The 25,518-nt window shown below is 43.0% G+C and overlaps 1 protein-coding gene across 1 annotated transcript; it reads left to right on the forward strand.

Annotated features, from left to right (window-relative positions):
* The first annotated feature begins 376 nt into the window (after positions 1–376).
* On the forward strand, positions 377–25,518 carry CHRNA1 (cholinergic receptor nicotinic alpha 1 subunit). Its single transcript, XM_007537522.2, has 9 exons — positions 377–508; positions 8,646–8,791; positions 8,898–8,942; positions 10,280–10,389; positions 13,350–13,545; positions 16,931–17,168; positions 21,851–22,074; positions 24,274–24,513; positions 25,141–25,518. The coding sequence occupies exons 1-9, from the start codon at positions 466–468 to the stop codon at positions 25,270–25,272; spliced, it is 1,374 nt and encodes a 457-aa protein (XP_007537584.1). The 5' UTR covers positions 377–465; the 3' UTR covers positions 25,273–25,518.

Raw genomic sequence — 25,518 nt, forward strand, 5'->3', positions numbered from 1 at the left:
TTGAGAGAGGAAGGGAAGACAGAGAGGGGGAGAGAAAGACAGACACCCACAGACCTGCTTCACCATTTGCGAAGCAACCCTTCTGCAGGTGGGGAGCCAGGGACTAGAACTGGGATGCTTGCACTTTGCGCTATGTGCACTTAACCCAGTGCTACGCTTTTTTAAAAAATTCAGATCTGACTTGTGCACTTAAACACAATGCAACTCACATGTGTTAAGGGACAGCAACTGTGTAGAGGGAAGTGCTCTGTAATAATGTAAGGTTCTCAGCAACTCCCTGGGCTTCAAGGACTCCGGGTAGCCCAGCTGTCATTGCCAGGAACAGGTGGTGTAAGACAATAGCTCAGCTGAGCAAGAATCAGCCTCCCAAATCCTCTGGTAGCCAAGCCTCCAGCCAAACAGTTCCGGCCTGCAAGCAGCACAGGCCACCACTCTGCCACCAGTCCATACCAGTGCCCACAGCCCATGGAGCCCCGGCTGCTGCTCCTGCTTGTGGAGCTCTGCTTAGGTAAGTGATGGGATTGGGGGATTCTTCTTTGAGGCAAAACTTCCAGAAACTCCCACATTAGTGTCTTGCTTCTTTGATGAGTGGGAACCCAAACAACATCAGGGTGTCATCTGCCAAAAGCTGCTCTGTTAGTTTCTCATCCATGATGGCTTGACTGGGCTTGTGAGTGAAGAGATTTCTTTTTGTGTTATCCACAGATTGGAGCTAAGTAATGGGGCAGGTGACCCCGTAGGTAGATCATAGGACTTGCACATCTGAAGCCTCAGGCTTTGATCCTCAACACCACATATGCTGGGCCAGTGATGCTCAGTTCTCTCTCTCTCTCTCTCTCTCTTTCTCTCTCTTTCTCTGTCTCTCTCTCTCTTCCTCTCCTTCCCTGACTCAATAAATAAATATATATGTATATATATATTTAAAAATAGAAAAGGAAATACAAAGCAGAATTTGGACTGGGTTTGGTGTATTACACCAAAGTAAAGGATTCTGGGGTTGGGGGAGAGTTCAGATCCTGGAACATGATGACAGAGGGGGATTTAGAGGGGGTTGAATTGTTACGTGGAAAACTGAGAAATGTTACACATGTACAAACTACTGTATTTGATTTTTATGACTGTATTTTATTGTTGACTGTAAACCATTCATCCCCCCAAATTAAAAAAAAAAGGGAAATACAACTGAAAAAAGAAAAAGAAGCTGATAAATTTTTATCCCTCCATCATGGATCAAGCTCTCCCATAGAATCAACATTAGTATTCCTACCATCACCTTGGGGCTGATTTCATATATAAATAGTTCTCTGGAGTTAGAACAGTTATAATCACAATGTGATTAATACATTAACTTATTGTTTTAGAGAATTCTGATCACAAGAGGATGATTGACAGCTACATGTGGTAGAGGGAGAAACTTATTAATAATTGTAACTAAACTACCCATAAGAGATGACACATTTTATAATGTGTTAACTTTCAAAAGTTAAAAAAAGTTCTTATAAAGTCATGCTACTTAAAAAAATATTTATTTATTTATTCCCTTTTGTTGCCCTTGTTGTTTTATTGTTGTAGTTATTATTGTTGTTATTGATGTCGTTGTTGTTGGATAGGACAGAGAGAAATGGAGAGAGGAGGGGAAGACAGAGAGGGGGAGAGAAAGACAGACACCTGCAGACCTGCTTCACCACCTGTGAAGCGACTCCCCTGCAGGTGGGGAGCTGGGGACTCAAACTGGGACCCTTACACTGGTCCTTGTGCTTTGCACCACATGCCCATAACCCGACTCCCACTACTTCTTTTTTTAAGAGCATTGCCACATGTAGGTAGAATGGGTTTAAGTTGAAAGTATAAAGTCTTTGCACAGCCCTTGGCCTGCATTCATCTCTGGAATGTGTCCCCACACCGCAGCTGAAACACTATTCTGAATCCCAGGCTTCCGGTAGAGGGAAACAGGAGATGCTTGCTGATTGCTTCATGTGAAGGTTTACTAGTGACATCATTCCAACTAAGAAAAACAGGCCACTGACATTCTGCGGTTTCTCCTTTCTAAATTGCTCTGGCAAACACCAAACCTACTAGGCAAAAGAGACAAAGAGCATTATTATTAGCTTTTCTCAATAGCAGAGTTGTAGGAAATAGCCCAAACTCAGATGAATTCTAGCCTGTGAGATTTGGACATGATGTAAGCCAAGCTGGCCTGGTAGTGGTGCTGGTGTGTGTGTGTCTGTGCTTATGTTTGCAAACACTGCACTCAATAAAAATCCTCCAGTGATTCACATATCCAAATCCTTAAAAGCTCTCAGTACATCTAGGACCGCAACAAATATGTGCCTAGCTATTTTTAAACCATAGTGTCTTTCTAGATAGAACTTAGAGTTGCTGGCATTAATTCATATGGACTGTTGATAGACATTTAGAACTGGATGAAGCAATCTAATTTCTTCAGGTTTTTTTTCCTATATAGAAATGGCCATTTATTGATCTGCCCAAAGTCACTGAATTTTGGAATGTGGTCAATTGGAAGCACTATTTTTATGTGCACAGTCAGAAAGTGCAGCCTTAAATGGCCAAAAGCAGTAAGAGACGCAGCACCAGCTGGAGATCAGCATGTCCTGAGGTGTCTCTAACAGTACAAGACTCCTTTTGCTTTACCTGGTGGGGTAATCCTCCTTGGACCAGATTAGACTAGTGTGATGTAACAAGAACACCGAGAGGCTGATTCCCTTACTAAGAATCAGTCCTTTGTGGGCAAATTTATCATTCATACCAAGACACTTTTTTTCCACGTTAACACAGAATTATCTTTGCTCTATTTATATAGTGTCTTAAAAAAAATGTTGCCAGGGTTATCACAGGGGCTTGGTGCCTGCATGATGAATCCGCTGCTCCTAGCAGTTTTCTTCCTTCCTTCCTCCCTCCCTCCCTCCCTCCCTCCCTCCCTCCCTCCCTCTCTCCCTTCCTTCTTTCCTTTCTTTCTTTCTTTCTTTCTTTCTTTTTTTCTTTCTTTCTTTCAATATTTCTTTTATAGAGACAGAGAGAAATTGAGAGGGATAGGGGAGGTAGGGAGAAAGAGAGAGAGGGACAGAGAGAGAGAGAGGAAGAGAGAGAGAGAGAGAGAAAGAGAGACTTGTAGCACTGCTTCACTGCTTGTGAAGCTTCTTTTCTGCAGGTGGCAGTTGGGGGTTTGAACCCTGGTCCTTGCATATGGCAATGTGTGTGCTCTGCTGGGTCTGCCACTGCCTGACCCCTATGTAGTATCTTTTATTGTGACTTTTTCTTTGATTCCATTCCCAGAATCCCAAGTGCTTCATTGCTTTCTTTCTTTCTTTCTTTCTTTCTTTCTTTCTTTCTTTCTTTCTTTCTTTCTTTCTTTTATTTCTTTAATGGGGATTAATGGTTTACAGTTGACAGTAAATACAGTAGTTTGTACATGCATAACATTTCCCAGTTTTCCACATAACAATACACCCCCACTAGGTCCTCTGCCATCATGTTCCAGGACCTGAACCCTCCCCCCAACCCACCCCTCATTGCTACCTTTCTAACAGAGTATCAAGTCCAGAATAATGTATGTAAAGGACAAATGTTAATCTGTATGATGGTAGAAAGACTGGTTCAAGTTTGCCTCTGAATATCTCAGAGCTCTTAAAACAATGCTTTACACAAAGTGAATGTTTTACAAATATATTTTTTAATTTTACTAGTGATTAAATATTGATTTATAAAATTACATATCAACAGGGTTATAATTCCATACTGTTCCCACCACCAGAGTTTTGAATCCCTGGTCCCTCCATTGCAAGCCACAGCAGATCTCCTAAGGTTGTAGACAAGGGTTAACTGTCATCTCTACAGCTATCTGAATTTGTACATAACTGCCCCCTTTTCTTCCAGGGCCAGTCCTTTCTTCCCCTCCAAGGCACTCATGACCCTCTTACTACATCCAAACGTCCCTCCCTTTTTCTTCCTCTCTCTCCGGGTCCTGATGGAGCTGCAGTTCAGAGCCCTCTTTTCCTCTTCCTCCTATCATTTCTCCCCTACTGGAATTATGGATTGAAGTTGTTTCGGGGTGCAGAAGGTAGGAGCTCTGACTTTTATAATTGCTTCTCTGCTGGATGTGGGCATTGGCAGGTGGATCCATACCCCTGGCCAGTTTCCATCCCTTCCTAGTCGGGTAGAGCTCTGGAGAGGTGAGGTTCCTGGACACATTGGTGAGGTCTGCATGCTCAGTGAAGTCAGGATGAAATAATAATAGGTTATATACATATCTTGCCACCTTACCTAGATTTTGGGAGCAAAAAATACAAGGAATTTCAATAAGCCCAATTTAAGAAATAGAGATCTCTTTGGATATTGCTTAGAAATTCATTATGGAAGGAACAAAGCCCCCTTTTTACTGCAACTTGGTGTCTGGGAGATGGCAGGATATAAAACAAGACAAAATGGTTAACGAACAGGAACCAAAAATAGGAACAGAGCAGATGAGGTTAGGGATCATAGGGTAGAAGAAATCTAGGAAGTCCATTTTAGGCATGTTTCTAGGGGCCCACGGCTCTGGTAGTTTTTGCTTGAATTTGACAGCTAACGTGAAGTTGGATATATTGTTGAGAAAATAGTGTCAGAGTAGAGAAAAAGGCTAGAAAGTTGGATTAGGTCAAAGAGTAGCTCCCATTCTTGAAAAAATTCTATGAATAAAATTAACTATTTATCACCATCTACCTGACCCAGGGCCCATATATATCTTTGTATTTATATCTTTATACCTTGTGAATAAAGACTACCAGTAAGACTTTGCTAAAAAGAGACTTTGTTATTATTTATTAAACATTTGCTAGTCTGCATGTTGGCTAATTTCCTCCCTGTCATTTTAAGAAAACATTTACTGCGATTCATTGAAACCATGAGGAACTGGTCCAGCTCTTCAGATTATATTGGAATTAGAAAGAGACTCATTGAATTCTGACTTCAAGCCCTGTAAATTCGTACCACCTTACCTAGATTTGGGGAGGAAAAAATTCAAGGAATTCCAATAAGCTCAATTTAAGAAATAGAGACCTCCTTGGAAATTGCTTAGAAATTCATTACGGAAGGAACAAAGCCCCCTTATTACTGAAGAGGGTGGGGAGGAGGAAGTGAATGTCAGTGGAATGCTGACAGTGTCTGAGTTCACAATCCTCTTTAGTGGAACATTGGCTTGGCCTGCATAGTTTCCCTGCTACATAATGCCAACCATCTGCTTTGTCCATTGCTTTATAGTAGGTTCTTCGCTTCAAGCTGGGAGAAAAACCCAGACATTGAAAATTAAGCATCTCAGAGTAATGCTAAAGTAATAGTTTCAAACTTAGTGGCCAGGGCACTCAGTTCTTCATGCCTGGTGCTGATTGCCCGTTGGGTTGCATGTGGCCCAGCACAGAAGAGCATTCAGGACAGGCCGCTCTGGTCCAAAGACTCAGTGCGTCAACTGTAATGAGTGGATCTCTGAGCAGCACATTCCCTTGAGGAGTCCTGGAGTGCAGCTGGGTTCAGGGACACACTTGCGGAAGCTCCGCATGGCTGTGTAACTTAAATGCTCCTGGACTCTTTGGGGTTAAGAAAACTGGAAACTTGTTATGAAGAGGTAGGCTAGGTCAGGCGTTGCCTACATAGAGTCCAAGGAGGCAATAATGAAAATATTTAAGCTAGACTGAAAGTTTCAAAACTCTGAATGGAAATGATACATTTGCCTTCCCAAAGATGGTAAGGCAATGAGGCCCTGGTATCAGTCTGCCTCCTTTATCCATCTCTAACTAGCTGGGGAACCTAACTAGCCATGGATACATTTCTTAACTATCTAAACCTCAATTTTCACATTTCTACTTTAGAAATAAAGATCTACCTGGTAGGATTGGTATACAGCTTCAAAAAGCTAATATGAATACAGGATCTTTAATAATATGGAATAATCATATGGAATATGGAATAATGGAAACACACATTTGGACTCATGGCATAATACTGGTTGCTTCAAACTGATCCAAAGTTCTGGCTGAGAAATAATAATTTGAAAGCATAGGTGTAGAGCTTCAATGCTGGTTCCAACTTTTATGAAACCTGGGTAAGTCATTTAACTTCTGTCTCAAGTCCCCCATCTGTAAAGTGAGGGCAAAAATAAGACCACTGGGCAGGGGTAGAGAGCATAATGGTTATGCAAACGGACTCTCATGTTTGAGGCTCCAAAGTCCCAGGTTCAGTCCCCCGCACCACCATAAACCAGTGCTCTGGTAAATAAATAAATAAATAAATAAATAAGACCACCATACACAGTTATGAGGACTGAAGTTGCCAGCCTAGCTATAAAACACATGGAAAGAGTGTCTGACACACAACAAGTTGGCTGTTAGCTATTATTTTTCACCATTAATAAAAACAGTAAAAGTATATTTTACTTAACTATTTTGGGGGGCAGACTCTCCCAAACTTACATTCCAAAAATAAAGATAATAAAAGTAATAATGTGTCATAGAGGTTAACATTCTCAGGGAAAAAAGGGAAGGCACCTTACCAATTCAGTTTTTAAAGTTATCTTGGCCCAGGGTAAAGGGATGGTGGTCTTAGTAAATAACCCCACGGAAGTGGGAGATCTGGTTACCGGAGTCAGGGTAAACAGATCCTGTATCTACTTCCTCTCCCAAACCTGAGCAGTCAATCTCCAGTCCACTGAAGGCTTGAATTACAAAGATCCTCCCTAAGGCACTTGTTGGAATCTGGAACACATTTTCTCATACGAATCATGGTGCCTGACCTTGTGCAGTTTCCAGGACAGTGCACAGCATATTTATAACATTATGGTTTAGAACAAGAGGGCAGAGCAGAATGACAGAGTTCTAACCTGAACTTTGCCCCAGTTGCATGGCCTTGGAAGGATAATCTGACCTCTAGATCCTCTGGGGAGAATGCCTTCCTGCTTACTTGCCTCAGTGGAGAGCTGGTAAGGATCACATGACATTGGACATAAGAGGGCCTTGGGCTCTGAGTATTGGATGGTATTATTCTCTACCCTGAGTGAAATGTAGTAAGTTCTCAGGACTCCATCATGCTCCATCTAGGATTTCCAAACTCAATTTTTTTCTGTTTTAGCAACTTAACTCTGGGACATAGACACAAAAGCAATATTTTTTTTAAAAAAATCATGATAAAATATAAATTATGGGAGTCAGGTGGTAGCACAGTGGGATAAGCGCACATGGTACAAAGCACAAGGACCGGCGTAAGGACCCTGATTTGAGCCCCTGGCTCCCCACCTGCAGGGGAGTTGCTTCACAGGTGGTGAAGCAGGTCTGCAGGTGTCTTTCTCTCCCCCTCTCTGTCTTCCCCTCCTCTCTACTGTTCTCTCTGTTCTATCCAACTACAACACCATCAATAACAATAATAATAACTACAACAATAAAACAACTAGGGCATCAAAAGGGAAAATAAATAAATATTTTTAATAAAATATATATATAAATTATATGAAAATACCACTGTCGAGTTCTACAATTGGTGTTTTATATATCTTTTAAAAAAATATTTATTCCCTTTTGTTGCCCTTGTTGTTTTTTATTGTTGTAGTTATTATTATTATTCTCAGATAAGGGAAATAGCACCTGACCTGCTTAGTGTTCTTCAGATTCTCTTCCCTCTCAGTGATGACAGCGTCTTTTTATCTATTTATTTATTTATTTATTTATTTTTATTGTTCTTGGCATCATGAGCTCTGAGACCAGCCCAGCTGATCTCTTATTACTCTGTGACCAGACTGAAATTCTGAGGCCAACTTTTAAAAATTTATTTATTTATTTATTTTTATTTAAAAAAGGAGACTGGCCAACTTTTATGTGAGTCTTTTTTTTCTTTTTAAAATTGTTTATTGTATTGATTTTTCTCTTTTGTTGCCCCTGTTTTTTCATGGTTGTTGTAGTTATTCTTGTTGTTATTGATGTCATCTTTGTTAGATAAGACAGAGAGAAATAGAGAGAGGAGAGGACAGAGAGAGGGAGAGAAGGATAGACACCTGCAGACCTGCTTCACTGCCTGTGAAGTGACTCCCCTGCAGATGGGGAGCTGAGGGCTCGAACCGGGATCTTTACACTGGTCCTTGTGCTTTGTGCCATGTGCACTTAACCCGCTGTGCTACCACTCGACTCTCCTTTCTTTTTTCTTATGTGCCCATTCTTAGCAAACTTCATCCAGAAGCTGTATTAAGGAATGTCATCTGTGGTCCGGGAGGTGGCGCTGTGATAAGGCTTTGGACTCTCAAGCATGAGGTCCTGAGTTCGATCCCCGGCAGCACATGTGCCAGACTGATGTCTGCTTCTTTCTCTCTCCTATCTTTCTCATTAATAAATAAATAAAATCTTTTAAAAAAAAAAAGGAATGTCATCTGTCTGAAATACAAGTGTCCTGGTAACTTGGTATGTTCCACTGATGCCTGAGAAGGGGCCACATAACAGCTGTTCCTGGAAAGGGATTTAAGGCATAAATAATGGCATTTGGGAGCCCTTCACGAGGAGAACTGCATGTCTCCCACTGACCTTCCACTGGCTGGCCACACCAGTTACTCACGTAAGTGCTTGTGGAAGGTGGGGAAGAGCCTCTGACAGCACGAGTGCTATTTTCTCTCTCAGCTGGCCTCATCCTTGGCTCTGAACATGAGACCCGTCTGGTAGCCAAGTTGTTTGAAGACTACAACAGTGTGGTACGGCCTGTGGAGGACCACCGCCAGGCTGTGGAGGTCACTGTGGGCCTGCAGTTGATCCAGCTCATTAATGTGGTGAGCAAAAGCATTCTAGCCTCCCCTCGTCCCTGCACCTCTCACCTGAAGTGTCCCTACCCTACACTCCCCTCTCTGCCTCCTAAACTCCTAACCTTTTTTTCAGGATGAAGTAAACCAGATTGTGACAACCAACGTTCGTCTCAAACAGGTAACCCAGCTAGACATCTCTGTGTTGCCATCTTGTTTTTATTCACCTTAAATTTTAACCTAGACCCAGAAGAAATCTTTTGTGTAACAGGGATATACACCACAATGTTGAAAGTAGATGTTCTGTGGTGGTGGGATCATGTTTGTTTGCTCATTTGTTTTTGATGATGTGCACTGTCTGTGTGTTAGGTTGTTAGCTAAAATGTGGCCATCAAGAGCAGTGTAGTGTGTCACAGTCCTTGGGGCCAAAAGTTCAAAACCAAGGTGTGGATGGAGTTGGCTCCTTCTAGGGACGGTGAGGAGGAATCTGTGCAGGCCCCACGCTTTTGTGTAGTTGTCTGTCTTCATGTCCACAGGCATTCTCCATTAACTGACGTATCACCGTCCTCAAACATTCTCTTCTTAAAAGGACATGCCAGTAGTCGTACTGGATTAAATCACCACTAAATGACTGTGTTTTAGCTTAATTACCTCTGTAAAGACCTTATCCTCAGGGATCCGGTAGTGGCACACCCTGTACAGCCTATAGAGTGTGTACATTGCCAAGCCAAAAGGCCCTGGGTTCAAGCAAACTCCACCAGCCCCACCTACAGAGGGAAGTTTCACAAGCAGCGAAGCTGTGCTTTAGGTGCGTGTTTCCTCTCTCTCTTTCTACCTCCTCCTTCCAATTTCTTTCTGACCTATTAAACTAGAACGAGAGAGAGAGAGAGACAGAGAGAGAAGGCTGCTGGGAGCAGTGGATTCACTGTGTCGGAAACCAGCCCCAGTGATAACCTTGGTGGTAATAGAGGAAATAGAAAAAAGAAAAGGCCCTACCTTCAAATACTGTAACACTGTTACATACTAGAGATTAGGATTGGGTCTGCCACATATGAAGTTGAGGAGATACAACTCACCATAACACTGTGTTCATCACATTTGCTATATTGGGCAAAAACAGCTTTTACAAAGCAGAAAAAACATAAATAAATTTTTTTAAATGTTGCCTGCTTGAAAGTCAGTATTTACAACAGGGTCACTCTCCTTTGCAGGCCTGGGCAATGTGGCGTGGGACTCCTGTAGCCAATTTGGAAGTGTCTGTTTTCTTGACTAATGCAAGTACTTAGAATAGTACCTGCTGTCTGTCAAAAAAAAAAAAAAAGTCAGTGCTATAAAAGCTTTTTGTTGAATGTTATTGCTTACCAAAGTGAAAGCTGAATTCTGAATCAAACTTTTCCTACTGGAGCACAATTTTTGTCAAAATCTGAATCACCATGCCTGTCACAGTTCTTGATAAGCCAAGATTATTATTTTTTGTAGTGTTTTGATATTTTCTTTAATAGAACGTCTTCATTCTAGCAATGGGTAGATTACAACCTAAAATGGAATCCAGATGACTATGGCGGCGTGAAAAAAATCCACATCCCCTCTGAAAAGATCTGGCGACCAGACCTTGTTCTCTATAACAAGTAAGCAAAACAGACAGGCTGGGAAGGGGTACATCTGAGGGGAGGGGGAGACCAGGGGCCCTCACAGAGGGGCTGCCATGCTCAGTATGCTTCTCACCGCTGTTAACATTAAACAACCCCTAAAAACCAAGAGCCAAGTTGACAAGAGGTGCCATATGGCGACTTATGTTATGAATAGAAACAATTATCAGAGCCAAACTGAGTCAGGGCTGATGGGTGAGGAACATTGAGTTCCCAGGAGCTCCTGAAATATATATATATATCTCCCAACTATCCAAGGAAGCCCAACTTTTTATAACCAAGCTCCTCAGCCAAAGATGTCTTTCCCACCAATAGGTGGAAACGCTCAGCTTGTTGGATACGAATGCTTATGGCTTCTCAGGACATGGTGTGGTGCTGATGGCCTGGGTGCCTGCAGAGCCCCTCCACCGGGCTCGGTGACAAGACTGCATGTTGTGAGATGATAATGTGATTCAAGACGCTCTGCTTTAATGACACATTTCATTATCCTACGCCCTTCATTTGTCAGGGAATGTGCATTTCAAAGAGCATCCTTCCCAGGCAGGAGCATTTGCCACCAGCCTGGAGGCCTGGCCAGCTGACACCAGGCAGTGCAAGCGGGGCCTGGGGCCTGCAGGCTGTGCTGCGTATGGAACAGACTCACCGGAAGGCGTTGAGGGTCTGCGAAAGGAAATGATACTCTGTCAGGCCCACCCTCCCCCAACTCTGATTCTCTTCCAATATTTTCCAGTTATGCCTGGGATATGACTTTGAGCCAAATTATCCATTTAAAATTTTTTAAAAATTATTATTTATTTCCTTTTGTTGCCCTTGTTGTTTTATTGCTGTAGTTACTGATCTCGTCATTGTTAGATAGGACAGAGAAATGGAGAGAGGAGGGGAAAACAGAGGGAGAGAGAAAGATAGACACCTGCAGACTTGTTTCACCACTTGTGAAGCAACTCCCTGCAGGTGGGGAGAGGGGGCTTGAACCAGGATCCTTACTGGTCCTTGAGCTTCGCGCCATGTGTACTTAACCCACTGCACTACTGCCCGACTCCCTTCCAATCATTTTTATGACCTTTTCAGATAAATATGCTGATAAAACAGAGCATCTTGTGTTAAGTTTCTCTTCTAGTAAAAGCCTGAGGTGACCAAAGAAGAGACTCCTACCCTTTTGACAGATTCACCAGACAGTGCTGGCTGCAGAGAAAAATTCATTTTACCTGCTTAAAAGGAGAAACTTGGTCCTTGGAGCTTTGGATCTTTGAGGCTCTTTTATTATATTTTAAAAATTAATTAATTTGGGAGTCGGGCGGTGGCGCAGCAGGTTAAGCGCACGTGGCGCAAATCACCAAGACCTGCGTAAGGATCCCAGTTCGAGCCCCCGGCTCCCCACCTGCAGCGGAGTCGCTTCACAAGTGGTGAAGCAGGTCTGCAGGTGTCTGTCTTTCTCTCCTCCTCTCTGTCTTCTCCTCCTCTCTCCATTTCTCTCTGTCCTATCCAACAACAATGACACTAATAACCACAACAATGTTAAACAACAAGGGCAACAAAAAGGAAAATAAATAAATAAAAACTTAATTAAAAAATTAATTAATTTATTAACTTTGTATTTGATAGGATAGACAAATTGAGAAATAGATAAGATAGACAGACATACAGATACCTACAGCTTCCCCACTGCAGGTAGGGAACAGGGACTTGGGACCAGGAACTTGAACCCAGGTCCTTACATGATAATGTGTGCATTCAACTGGGTGCACCACTGCCCAAGCCCTCATTGGGGCTCTTTTGTGAAGGTCCACAGCCATATATTTATCTGGACAGAGCCCCATCTCCATTTCCAGGAGAACAATATTAATGAGAAGGAAATGTCTTCATTTGTGAAGTGATCAGCAGTACATGGCCTCTGACCTTCCTTGAAAGTCCACTGACTGAGCCAGACCCCAGTCCACCTGCCAGACACCTATTGCAATGCCCTGCTCTCTCTCAGTCAAGGACACAGTTGTTTATGGGACTGTCCACTGAATACTGCAGAGTTGGCTTGTTACTATGTACTATGCTTTGGGAAGCTGTTCCTGAGAAATTATTGCCAGCATTTTGAAAACTGGGAAATTACATATTAAAGTCTGGGTTTTTAAAAATAACCTTCTTAGTACAATTCTACATTCAAAAATATGGAAAAATTGGATTAAAAAAAACAAACTAGATTCTGGGAGCTGGATGGTGGTACACTTAGTTGAGTGCATATATTACAATGTGCAGGGACCTGGGTTCAAGCCTCTGGTCTCTCCCTACAGGGGAATGCTTCATAAGCAGTGAGATAATATTGCAGGAGTCAGTCTCTCTCTCTCTCTCTCCATCTCTCTCTCTCTCTCCCTTCACACAGGTTCACACCTTCACTCATTCCTATCCACCTGGCCTCAGTGGCATCTGAGCTTGTGAACCCATCCCACTGAGTTTTAAATAATTCTCTGAAAGAGAGCAGACCCTTCTTGAGCTGGTTATCCCAGTACTGAACCTCTGGAGGTGTTTTCAATTAAACTTCTGGGTTTTAAACAGAAAAGCTAATCATCCCGGGTCTCCCCACTTCCAGAAAATCTTCAAAGTATATTAGAGCATGGAATAGATAGAAATTAAGATGACAAATACCACTGAGGATAAGAAAGATAAAAAAAAATCAGATACAATGGTGGTTGATGTCTTGAAAAAGTAGATTCCCAGGTATTCTGATTTAGCATCAAATGGTGCTCAGGAATCTATGTTTTAAATAAGCACCCCAATAAATATTATTGTAAGACAAACCTGAGAAACATTTCTATGGGTTTAAAAAAAGTTATTACTTGAAAGAAAGCATCTATAATTAGCACCCGAATAATGAACAACAGCTGTCTGCACTTAACAGCCCTGAGCTGAACCCAAGGCTCATCCTCATTCCTCTTTTGTTCCAATTGTAGTGCAGATGGTGACTTTGCCATTGTCAAGTTCACCAAAGTGCTTCTGGACTACACTGGCCACATCACGTGGACACCTCCCGCCATCTTCAAAAGCTACTGTGAGATCATCGTCACCCACTTTCCCTTTGATGAACAGAACTGCAGCATGAAGCTGGGCACCTGGACCTATGATGGCTCTGTGGTGGCCATCAACCCGGTAGGTGGTGAGCTCACCTGGGGAGGTTGGAGCCAAAAAGACGCGATTCGGGTCTCCAATTCTGCCCCTCAAGAATCAGTCCGAGACTCTCAACATGGGTGGGACATGTGGGTATTATCTGATGGTTCTTGATGAGTTGGCAAGTTAATTTCTTTAATTTTTCTTTTCTTTAAAAGTATTTTATTCTTTCTTTCTTTTATTTTTTTTAACAGTTTTTTATTATTACCTTTATTTACTGGATAGAGACATCCAGAAATCAAGAGGGAGGGGGTGATAGGGAGAGAGACAGAGAGACACCTGCAGCCCTGCTTCACCACTCGTAAAGCTTTCCCCCTGCAGGTGGGGACTGAGGGCTTGAACCCCAGCACATTGTAATACATGCGCTAAACCAGGTGCGCCACAACCTGGCCCCCTTTCTTTTCCTTTTTCTTTCTTTCTTTCTTTCTTTCTTTCTTCCTTTCTTTCTTTCTTTCTTTCTTTCTTTCTTTCTTTCTTTCTTTTTTTCTTTCTTCCTTCCTTCCTTCCTTCCTTTCTTCCTTCCCTCCCTCCCTCCCTCCTTTCTTTCTTTCTTTCTTTCTTTCTTTCTTTCTTTCTTTCTTTCTTTCTTTCTCTCTTTCTCTCTTTCTTTCTTGTTTTTTACCAGAGCACTACCCAGCTCTGTTTTATGATGGTGTGGGGGATTGAATCTGGGACTTCAGACCCTCAGGCATTAGAATCTATATGCATACCATTATGCTTTCTACCCCTACATATTTTATTGATGTTTTAAAAATATTTATTTGCTTCCTTTTTGTTGCCCTTGTTGTTTTTATTGTTGTTGTAGTTATTGTTGTTATTGATGTCATCATTGTTGGATAGGACAGAGAGAAATGGAGAGAAGGGGGAAGACAGAGAGGGAGAGAGAAAGATAGACACCTGCAGACCTGCTTCACTGCCTGTGAAGCGACTCCCCTGCAGGTGGGGAGCCAGAGGCTCAAACCAAGATCCTTACCCTGGTCTTTGCACTTCGCGCCATGTGTGCTTAACCCACTGCATTACTGCCCAACTCCCTATTTTATTGATTTTTTAATGAGAGAGATGGAGAGAGAAAGATAACACAGAGAGACCAGAGCACCGCTCATCTCTGGATTATGGTGGTATTAGGGATTGAACCTGGGACCTCAGAGTCTCAGACAGGAAAATCTTTTGCAGTACCATTATGCTGTCTCTATAGCCCCTCTCCCTTCCTCCTTCCCTCCCTCCCTTCCTTCCTTCCAGATCCTTTCTTTATCCTTATTCCTTTCCATTTTAAACATGATGTGTCTTGGTGTCTTTAAGTCTGGGTTAATTCTGTTTGGGACCCTCTGGGCTTCCTGAACCTTTATGTCTTTTATGTTGTCTAGACTAGAGAAGTTCTCAGCTATTATGTCCTGAAGAATGCTTTCTTCCCCTCCTTCTCTTTCTTCCTCTGGTAAGACAATAATGCGTATATTATTTCTTTTGAAGTCATCCCACAGGTCTCTGTTGTTGTTTTCAGAATCTCTTAATCTCTTTTTGAGATATCTTCCTTCTTTTTTAGTTGTCTCTAATTTGTCCTCGATCTTGCTAATTCTGTCTTCAGCCTCATTTATTCTATTCTCTCTGCCCTCTACTGTTCTCTGGAGTTCATTTGTTTTGTTATCCTGTTCTGATACTGTTTTAGCTTGTTCAGCCAGTTGTGTTCTTAGCTCAGCTATTTCAGCTTTCAGCTCTCTAATAACCTTGAGGTAATTAGTGTTTTCTTCCAGGGTCACATTGGTTGTTTCTGCATTTCTGATGACAATTCTTTCAAACTCTTTACTCACTACTGTGATTATTTTCTTAACTAGTGTTTGGATGTTGACCTCATTATTTTGTGCTTCACCCTTTGAGGTGCTGTTAGCTGGACTCTTGTCCTGGTTCATTTCTCCAGTATTTCTTCTTGTTGGTTTAACCATTTTATATACTATGTTATGAGGTCCGTTTCTCAGTACTTTTCAAATTACTGATCACTCTTGCCTGGATTGACTTGTGTCTAAGTAAGGTAATGAAAGAGTTCACAGTTGTGGAAATTGACAGTTGTTTCAATAGTATTTCAATCCCTGAGTTGGAGCTCAGTGGCTAAAAGCCTCTTTTGTTCTTTTTCTTCCCTGTAGGCTATGGGAGCCTGAGGGCTTTTAAACTATAAGTAGACATCTTAGCTTAATCACTGACTTCTGACCAAGAGATAAAGCAGGGTGGGGCAGAGATAATCCAGTGGTTATGCAAAGAGACTCTCATAGCCCCACTGCTAGGCCACTGAGGTGTAGATCTTCTCCTGAGTTTCCTGGTTAGTTCTCTGTCCTCTGGTGTTAGCACAGGGCCTCCCTGCTGCTGCTCCAGATTCTGAGGGCAGTAGCAATGGAGACTCACACTTGCATTTGGTGAGTCTCAGGGGAGTCCTCTCCTCCCTTCAGCTGTCCCCTTGTTGGTGAAACAGACTGGAGGTGGTGTCTCAACTGGTAATCTGCTGGACTGTTACCAGCCACTTAATCTCTCCCTAGGCTCCTCTCTGTCCATGAACCATATGTGTTTTCACTCACCAGTGACTTCTGGGTTCCTGAAGTCGTTCTAGTCCTGTTTTGTTGCAGTCCCAGGTAGTCTCTTTTGGTATTCCTAGTTGACCCAGGAGAGGAGAGGAGAGAAACACAACTGCTGCTGCTGCTCTGTAGCCCTACCTCCGGAAGCCCTCCTTCCTTCCTTCCTTCCTCCCTTCCTCCCTTCCTCCCTCCTTCCCTTTCTCTCTTTCTTTTCTTTTTCCTTTTTTTTTCAATCACTGGGGCTTCACATGTCCAGGCATGTGAAATGTCCATGACATTTTCTGATATATATGGAGAGAAAGAAAGAGACAGAAAGAGAGAAACAGAGAGAGAGAAGATAAGGCAGCACAGCACACAGCATCCCAGTGTGGTGGGTGCTGGTCTCAAGCCTGGGTCATGTGCAGAGCAAAGCAAGCACCCTCCCAGGTGAGCTGATTTGCCAGCCCTGGGGAGGGTTCCTGATACTGGGCATCTGAGAACCACCTGCTGCTTAAATGAATTCCCTATGCCTAGGCTCAGCTCCAAGAATTCTGATTTAATCATTCTAGGGTGTGGCTAGAACACCAATTTGTTTTAAAACTCCCAGGTGACTTGAAGGTGTAGTAAAGAGGGAAAGAGAGTCCCCACAGTCCAACTCCCCTTGTTTAAAGAGAAAGAAGCCAAGACCCATACACAGAAGTGGCCTAAAAATCCCTCCTGATGTGTGATGGACTGTGGAGGGGTAGCTGCTTTATCAGAGCTGGTTCTGAAAGCCTGCGCCTTCTCTGGGTATCCTGGCTATGACCTAAAGGTTCATTCCATTGACTCAGGAAAATGACCAGCCGGATCTGAGCAACTTCATGGAGAGTGGGGAGTGGGTCATCAAGGAGGCCCGGGGCTGGAAGCACCGGGTGATCTATGCCTGCTGCCCCTCCACTCCCTACCTGGACATCACCTACCACTTCGTCATGCAGCGCCTGCCGCTCTACTTCATCGTCAATGTCATCATCCCCTGCCTGCTCTTCTCCTTCTTAACTGGCCTGGTGTTCTACCTGCCCACAGACTCAGGTGGGTGCGTTTGCCGTGGCTATTGCTGACACTGATGCTGCTATTTTGAAGAAAGCCAGGAATGATCATAGGCTGATAAATGCAGACAGATAGACTCCAGTCACCATGGTCAGGAGGATGCCTGGACAGTGGGGAAAGTCACTGAGGGTCCACTTGCAGGTGGGCTGACTACGCAGCAAGTAGATGTCAACATGACCCTGAAGATGCACGTACAGAGCTCCTTCTTAGTTAAAAGTGAATAACTGCCCAAACCTATTTGCTATGTGCTTAGTATTTACAAAGCGGTAGGTTGGGGCCAAGCAGTGGAGCACCTGGTTGAGCGCGCACATTACACTGCACAAAAACCCAGGTTCAAGCCCCTGGTCTCCTAGGGAGTCGGGCTGTAGCGCAGTGGGTTAAGTGCACATGGCGCAAAGCACAAGGCCCGGAGTAAGGATCCCAGTTCGAGCCCCGGCTCCCCACCTGCAAGGGAGTTGCTTTACAGGTGGTGAAGCAGGTCTGCAGGTATCTATCTTTCTTTCCCCCTCTGTCTTCCCCTCCTCTCCCCATTTCTCTCTGTCCTATCCAACAAAGACGACATCAATAACAACAACAATAATAACTACAAAAACAATGAAAAACAACAAGGGCAACAAAAGGGAAAATAAACATTAAAAAAATTTTAAAAATATTCAAGCCCCTGGTCCCCACCTGCAGGGGGAAAGCTTCATAAGTGGTGAAGCAGGTCTGCAGGTGTCTGTCTTTCTCTCCATCTCTCTCACCCCTCCCCTCTCAATTTCTCTCTGTCTCTATCCAATAATCAATAAAAAATAAAAGGTGTTGGGTTAAGGCATGGATGAGAGACATTCCTCATGCCACTGTCACTGTGAAATCTCTTGCTTTATACTTTATTTTTTTGACCAGTTCGGATCCTGCCTTTTTTGCTCACTGTTTGCCATTGGGAAATAGCTTCTGAATCTCAGCTTTCCAGATGGCAGTGGCTTTACAGACAAGGCCACAATCGCCAAGTGGCAGTTCTTTCTTACACATCAGCCTGAACAAATTATACACTTCCTACTGAGTAATCACATCTGTGACATAATTTTACCAAATACCAACAGTCGAGAGAAGAGGGGTAAAGGGTACACATGTCTGCCAGCACTTTTACTGCTCAGAAATAATTTATGGCAGTTACAAGTAAGGAAAAGCAGAGTATGCAGATGGCCCTCAGGCTTATGACAGGTAACACTGTTATTAAACTAAAAAGTTTAAAGCCCACAAAAGTCAAAGCACAACTTTCCAACAAGGGAAAAATAAGAGCCTATGCATTCACACATTCAACATCTCTGTTGAGCAAGTAGCAGGAGCAAGAGAATAAAACAGAATTTGCCCCTGTGAAATGTATGTGCTGGTGATTGTGCTTATTTTCAAACAAAGGTTCACAAATGCAAATGTATGTTCTAATCAAATGGAACTTCTTAAAGAGAGAAAGTGCTAGAACTTCTAAGTTCTTGTGTTGCACCAAAGATCTTGGTGTGTGTGTGTGTGTGTGTGTGTGTGTGTGTGTGTGTGTGTGTGTGTGTGTGCTGGGGGGGGCGGGGATAGGAGGAAGTGAAGAGGTTGGTACATGGTGGAGGGAAAGGCTCTAAGTTGGGAATGAATATGTTTTGCAGAGACCTGTCACAGGTGAGAAGATACTGTATCCATGTGTCAGCAACTAACTACACTGTAAATGATCACCCTCCTTAATTTTTAAAAAAATGTTTTTTTATATTTATTTATTTTCCCTTTCGTTGCCCTTTTTTTTAATTGTTATTGTAGTTATTGTTGTTATTGATGTCGTCGTCGTTGTTAGGACAGAGAGAAATGGAGAGAGGAGGGGAAGACAGAGAGGGGAGAGAAAGATACCGCCTGTGAAGCGACTCCCCTGCAGGTGGGGAGCCTGGCGCTCCAACCGGGATCCTTAAGATGGTCGTTGTGCTTTGCGCCACGTGTGCTTAACCCGCTGTGCTACCACCCAACTCCCAGAAAAAAATTGTTTCTAAAGGGCTGGGGTAAACAGCTCAACTTGCGGAGCACAAAGCGAGTGTGCCGGAGACTCCAAGGTCCCAGTTTCAAACCCTTGTGCCACCATGATCCAGAGCTGAGCAGTGCTCTCCTCTCTCTCTCTCTCTTTTATTAGATTAATCTTTAAAAATTTGAAAAAAAAAAGAATATATTATTTCTCAAGAAAAGAACTTGTAACTTCTTTAAACTCTGATACAGGAATTCAACATGTAAGAAATCATATGAGCTTGCCTTTGAAGATATGCATGTGTTCTTCTGATGTGTGGAGCAAGTTTTTTTTTCTTTTTCTTTTCTTCTTTCTTTTTACCAGAGCACTACTCAGCTCTGGTTTATAGTGGTGTGGGGGATTGAACCTGGGACTTTGGAGCCTCAGACATGAGAGTCTGTTTGCATAACCATTATGCTATCTACACCCACCAGCATTGTTTTTTTTAATTTAATGTCAAATATTCCCATTCTTTCCTGTGCTGGGGAACACCATAGTTACTCAAAGTAACCTTTTTGGTTCTATAGTCTTTAACAAGGTATCTTGTTAAAACAACCAGATGCCTTAGCACCTTAAAAGAAAGAGAGAGAGAGAGAGAGAGAGAGAGAGAGAGAGCACACAAAATACTGTATCCTTAAAAAGTAGACTAGTGGGAGCTGGGCGGTGGCACAGCAGGTTAAACGCACATGGTGCTAAGCGCAAAAACCAGCATAAGGATCTGGGTTCGAGCCCCTGGCTCCCCACCTGCAGGGGGTTCGCTTCACAGGCGGTGAAGCAGGTTTGCAGTTGTCTTTCTCTCCCCTTCTGTCTTCCCTTCCTCTCTTGATTTCTCTCTGTCCTATCCAACAACAATGACAGCAATAACAACAATAATAACAACAACAATGACAATAAACAACAAGGGCAACAAAAGGGAAATAATTAAAAAGTAATAAAAAAGTAGACTAGTGAGACTACTTGATATATGTTAGCTATTATTATCATTATTAACCAAGAAATTTGATATATAACTAAATTGATATTTTGTATTCATAATTCTCTTTATTGGTTGTTGAAGACTTTCCTACCCACCAGCTGTCACTGACAATTTCTTGCTTACCTCCCTATACTCCTAGCACCAAAAGGAGCAGCATGGGGGAGGGCCCACAATTGAAAAGCAGGCAGCACAAGGGTTTCCAGAAAACAAAGGGAGACGGAATGTCCTTTCCAAAGATTCTCTAGCACACCCAAAGGTAGACCGCATGCAAGGAACACAGTCCGAGTGGCATTCGGCTCCTGCCCTTTTCTCTGCCATAGCAGGACCGTCCTGGGAAACCGCTCACCTGGAGATGAATAGGCCTGAAGAAGGAGGTGGGGGTAAGGGACACTTGATACCTTTATATGAAAAGAATATGTCACCCTCTCACATGAAAAAGGAAGTAATATGAAATCATTAACTTTATCCTTGCCCAGTTTTGGTCTTTTTAGCTTGCTCACTCCTAAGTTATATCTCCAGCAACAAATACGATACTATGAATTTGAGGTGTTTTTTTTTTCCTTTTAGGTTTAAGATATTCTGCTGTGACAGAAAAACTACTGTGAGGTCTAAGCTTGCCACCCAGAACCCCTCTTGGTTTCCTGGTTTCTACCAAGAAGAGGAAGTCGGGAACATGAGCTAACAACATAGCTATTTCTTCCTTGGCAACCTCTGGTGGAAATGCCTGATGAGGCCTCTCATCAGCAGCAGAGTTAAGATGTCAGGATCTGGGGTAGACAGCATAATGGTTATGCAAAGAGACTCTACTCTCATGCCTGAGGCTCCTAAGTCCCACGTTCAATCCTCGGCACCACCATAAGCCAGAGCTGAACAGTGCCCTGGTTTAAAAAAAAAATCCCCAGAGTGATGCTTTTACGACATGTCAGTCCCATTCTGCTCACCCTTGGGTACTGGTGGTATATTGGTTTCCTCCCGACTGCCACAACAAAGCACCACAGGTTGCATGACCTAAGTCACAGACAGTGATTTTTCTCACAGTTCTGAAGGTTGGAAGATCTCTTCAGGGCTAGTTTCTTCTGAGGCCTCTTGGCTTAAAGATGGCTGGCTCTCTGCTCCACTCTCCAACGGTCTTCCCTAAATGTATGTGTGTTATAATCTTTCCTTATTTAAGGGCACCAATCATACTGGATGGAGGTCCACCCCAAGATCCTGTTTCAATCTAGTTACATTTTAAAGACTCTGTCTCTAAATACCATTGACCTTTGAAGAACCCAGAGTTGAGATACCAGCAGTTGAACTAGTTTTATTTATTTATTTATTTATATTCATTACCACAGCACTGCTCAGCTCTGGTTTATGATGGTGCCAAGGACTGAACCTGGGACTCTAGAACCTCAGCTATGAAAGTCTTCTTGCATAACCATTATGCTAATTCTCTGGTAGACCCCTGCAGTTGAAACCACCAGCATCCAAGGCTGTCTGACTCCATAAAGATAAGACCCAATGGACAGGAAAAATATCTGTACATAAGTATAACTAGACTCATGAAGTTCAAAACTAGGGTCAGTTGTACAGTCACCGTGGTACTGAGGCTTAGTTCTTCAACATATAATGATCAAAAAGGGAGCAAGTCAGCCTCTGACAGGCGCTCTGTTCCCTCCTCAATTTGTCCAGGGGAGAAGATGACCCTGAGTATCTCTGTCCTTCTGTCCTTAACTGTGTTCCTTCTGGTCATTGTGGAGCTGATCCCGTCCACCTCCAGTGCCGTGCCCTTGATTGGGAAGTACATGCTGTTCACCATGGTGTTTGTCATCGCCTCCATCATCATCACTGTGATTATCATCAACACGCACCACCGCTCCCCCAGCACCCATGTCATGCCTGAGTGGGTGAGGAAGGTGAGCGACTGAGGGCTGGCAAACTTAGCACAGGCCTTTCATTCCCTGCAGGACTTCCTCATGTCTCCCCTTCCATATGGTCAGCGGAATTCTAACACTGTGTGTACTTAAGAACCAGAAATTCTGAGCTGCAGGAAGGAGGTTGTTTTTTTTTTATTGTTATTATCTTTATTTATTGGCTAGAGACAGCCAGAAATTGAGAGAGGAGAGACAGAGAGACATGTGCAGCCCTGCTTCACCACTCACAAAGCTTTCCCCCTGCAGGTGGGGGCCAGGGGCTCGAACCCAGGTCCTGGTGCATGGTTAACATGTGTGCTCAACCAGGTCTCCAGGAAGGAGTTTTCACTTTCTTTTTAGGGAGAAGTAACTCTTTTTCCCCCCAGAGAAAATATCTACAATTTAAGTTAAAAGAGTATGTAGGGGGCCGGGTGGTGGTGCACCTGGTTGAGTGCACGTTACAGTGCAGAGGACCTGGGTTCGAGCCCCTGGCCCCCACCTGCAGGGGGAAAGCTTCGCAAGTGGTGAAGCAGGGCTGCAGATGTCTCTCTGTCTCTCTCCCTCTCTATCACTACCTTCCCTTTTGATTTCTGGCTGTATCTATCCACATAAATAATTAAAGATAATTATTTTTAAAAAAGAGTAACTATGTAGCACTTTGGTTATGTTGTAATACACTGAGAACAAGAAGCTTGGTACACCAAAGAGTTGGTCTCAAGTTGCTATTATTTACTACTATTTTTTAACTTATTGAGTCTTTTTCATAAATCAAAGAAATCAAATTGCCAGAAAGATGTTGGGGTCAAGAAGTCCCCCCCGAAAACTAGATTGAAAACTACTATAAATCTTACTGGAATTCACTGTGAGTTCAAAGGATACTTTTAAGCAAATGAGACCAGAGGTTTTCAGGACAGCACACTGATACTCAAGGAATATGACTTAAGTACCTTTTAATTCCTTAAGGGGCTATTGTTAGGTTTGGTGACCATTCTGGTACTATCTGAATAAGAGAAGCATGATATTCCAGCCTATCTGTCATCTATATTTGTATAAATTACCTATAATAAACTGAGATTTCTGAATTTAACAAAACAAAACAAAACAAAACACAGAGACACTAAAACCTAGTCTTTTGTGCAGAATGGAAAAGTTCTACTACTGCTTGCAGTGTATTCTTCTTAAAGGAGGAACAGTCCCTGTTTCTACAAAGACAGTTAAGAGATGCCTGAGAAGGGGCCTGCTGTGACGCACTCAGTTGAGCTCACATGTTAGAATGCACATGGACCTGGGGTCAAACGCCCAGCCCCCACCTGCAGCAGAGAAGCCTCACCAGTGGTGAAGAATGCTGAAGGTGTCTCTCTTTCTCTGCCCTTCTCTAGCTTCCCCTTCCCTCTCAGTTTCTCTCTGTCTCTATCTGATAAATAAAACATTAGAAAAAGAGAGATTCCTGGTAATACATAAATAGCATTTCTTCAGGAACAACAAATGGAAAAAAATAAAATACCAGGATAGCTTGTGTACTGGAAGGTTATGTATATTTTTATATATTTAAGAGAAAGTGCCCTTCCTTGACGCTGAGTGTTGGCACATAGTACTAAGCAGAAAGACCTGGGTTCAAGCCCCCAGCTCTCTACCTACAGGGGGAATCTTCACAAGCAGTGAAGCAGGTCTACAGGTATCTTTCTCTCCCCTGCTCTATCTCCCCCTCCTATCTCAATTTCTCTCTGTCCTAGCCAATAAAATGGAAAAGATGGCCACCAGGAGCAGTGGATTTGTAGTGCCAGCACTGAGCCCCAGTGATTACCCTGGAGGCAAAGTAGAAGAAGAAAAATAAACAAAAGAGGGGGGGGGGTTGTCCTTGCTTTTGCTATGAGATCAGGACCCGTGGCATTCAAAGAAGCTGATGCCTAGCTTTAGCTGTTTTGGTGAGTCCAATGGCTGCACACAGGCCCCCTCCAGTGGAGAACTGCTTACATTACAGAATCATCCCTGTTAACCATAGGCCATGTATGACAGGCCACAGGGTATGTATGAAGGAGTCTGTTAGGAAATCTAATAAAGTCCTTTTTGTTTTATGGACATAGAGGCTGAGACCCAGGGAAGCTGAATGACTAGTCTAAGGACACACTGCTAATTCCACAGCTGAGTTTGATGTTTGCCCTGCTGACAGTAATCATTACACATTAATCTCTTTTCCGTTAGGTTTTTATTGAAACTATACCCAATATCATGTTCTTCTCCACAATGAAAAGACCATCCAGAGAAAAACAAAACAAAAAGATTTTTACAGAAGACATTGATATTTCTGATATTTCTGGAAAGCCGGGCCCTCCGCCCATGGGCTTCCATTCTCCTCTGATCAAACACCCTGATGTGAAAAGTGCTATCGAGGGCGTCAAATACATCGCGGAGACTATGAAGTCAGACCAGGAGTCCAACAATGTAAGCTTTGTGGCTTGAAATCCATACCCTCAAGGCAGGGCAGATAGCATAGTGATTATGCAAAGAGACTCCCCTGCCTGAAGCTCTGAAGTCCCAAGTTCATTCCCCCACACCACCATAGTCCAGGCCTGAGTGGTGCTCTGGTATATATATATGAAAAAAAAAAAAGAAGTACACACCCTCTGGGTTTAAATGATCAAATGCTTAAGTACCAACAGGTAAATTTGGTATGTTGGCATTCAGGAAGCAGCTACTGATTTAAAATGTGTCTTGGTGAAAGCTTAGTAAGTCATCACAAAATGAATAGTCTGCTTAAAAAATTTTGACAAATCAGGGGGGGGGGCAGTGAAGGCATGACTTGTACCTCTGTGTACAAACTCTGAGGATCTAGGTTTGATTCTTAGCATCACATAACAAGAAAAACAAAATCAAAATAGAATATTATAAATAATGGACCAGCGCTCGAGTCTCTTTCAGTAATGTATGTGTGTGTGTGTGTCACTAAAAATAAAGATCATATTACTAGCCAAGGCATGTCAACAGAGTTGTCCTACAGATGATGTATAGCATGGACATCAAGAATTGAAAGGTCCATGGCAAGGAATCTGACGCTTCCCTCTCTCCCAGGCGGCAGAGGAATGGAAGTACGTGGCAATGGTGATGGACCACATCCTCCTTGGAGTCTTCATGCTTGTCTGCATCATTGGAACCCTGGCTGTGTTTGCGGGTCGGCTGATCGAATTAAATCAACAGGGGTAAGGAGGGAGCTGAGCTGAGCAGAGCTCTGCCCCGGGACCAGGCAAAGTAGGGAAAGGTGACAGAAATAACAATTTTAAACACACACTCGTTGATCAAACATTTCATTTTCTGTCCAAGGACAATGATTTTTGTTTACATATGGTTATGGAAGTCCTCAAGGTGTTTTCACAGTGCTTTCCCTTCAACCCTGTGTGTCTTGTGGAGAGTGAGTCCCTTTCAGTCAATAAAACTGGGTTGCTAGAAGAA

Source organism: Erinaceus europaeus, chromosome 18, assembly GCF_950295315.1.
Source record: "Erinaceus europaeus chromosome 18, mEriEur2.1, whole genome shotgun sequence".
Taxonomy (NCBI): Eukaryota; Metazoa; Chordata; class Mammalia; order Eulipotyphla; family Erinaceidae; genus Erinaceus; species Erinaceus europaeus.

What these genes read in the sequence shown, in the direction of transcription:
- CHRNA1 (XM_007537522.2), top strand. Translation starts at nt 466, where the DNA reads ATGGAGCCCCGGCTGCTGCTCCTGCTTGTGGAGCTCTGCTTAG. An exon ending in TGATCCAGCTCATTAATGTG is followed by an intron (nt 8,792 to 8,897) that starts GTGAGCAAAAGC and finishes CCTTTTTTTCAG; the next exon opens with GATGAAGTAAACCAGATTGT. An exon ending in GACCTTGTTCTCTATAACAA is followed by an intron (nt 10,390 to 13,349) that starts GTAAGCAAAACA and finishes TTCCAATTGTAG; the next exon opens with TGCAGATGGTGACTTTGCCA.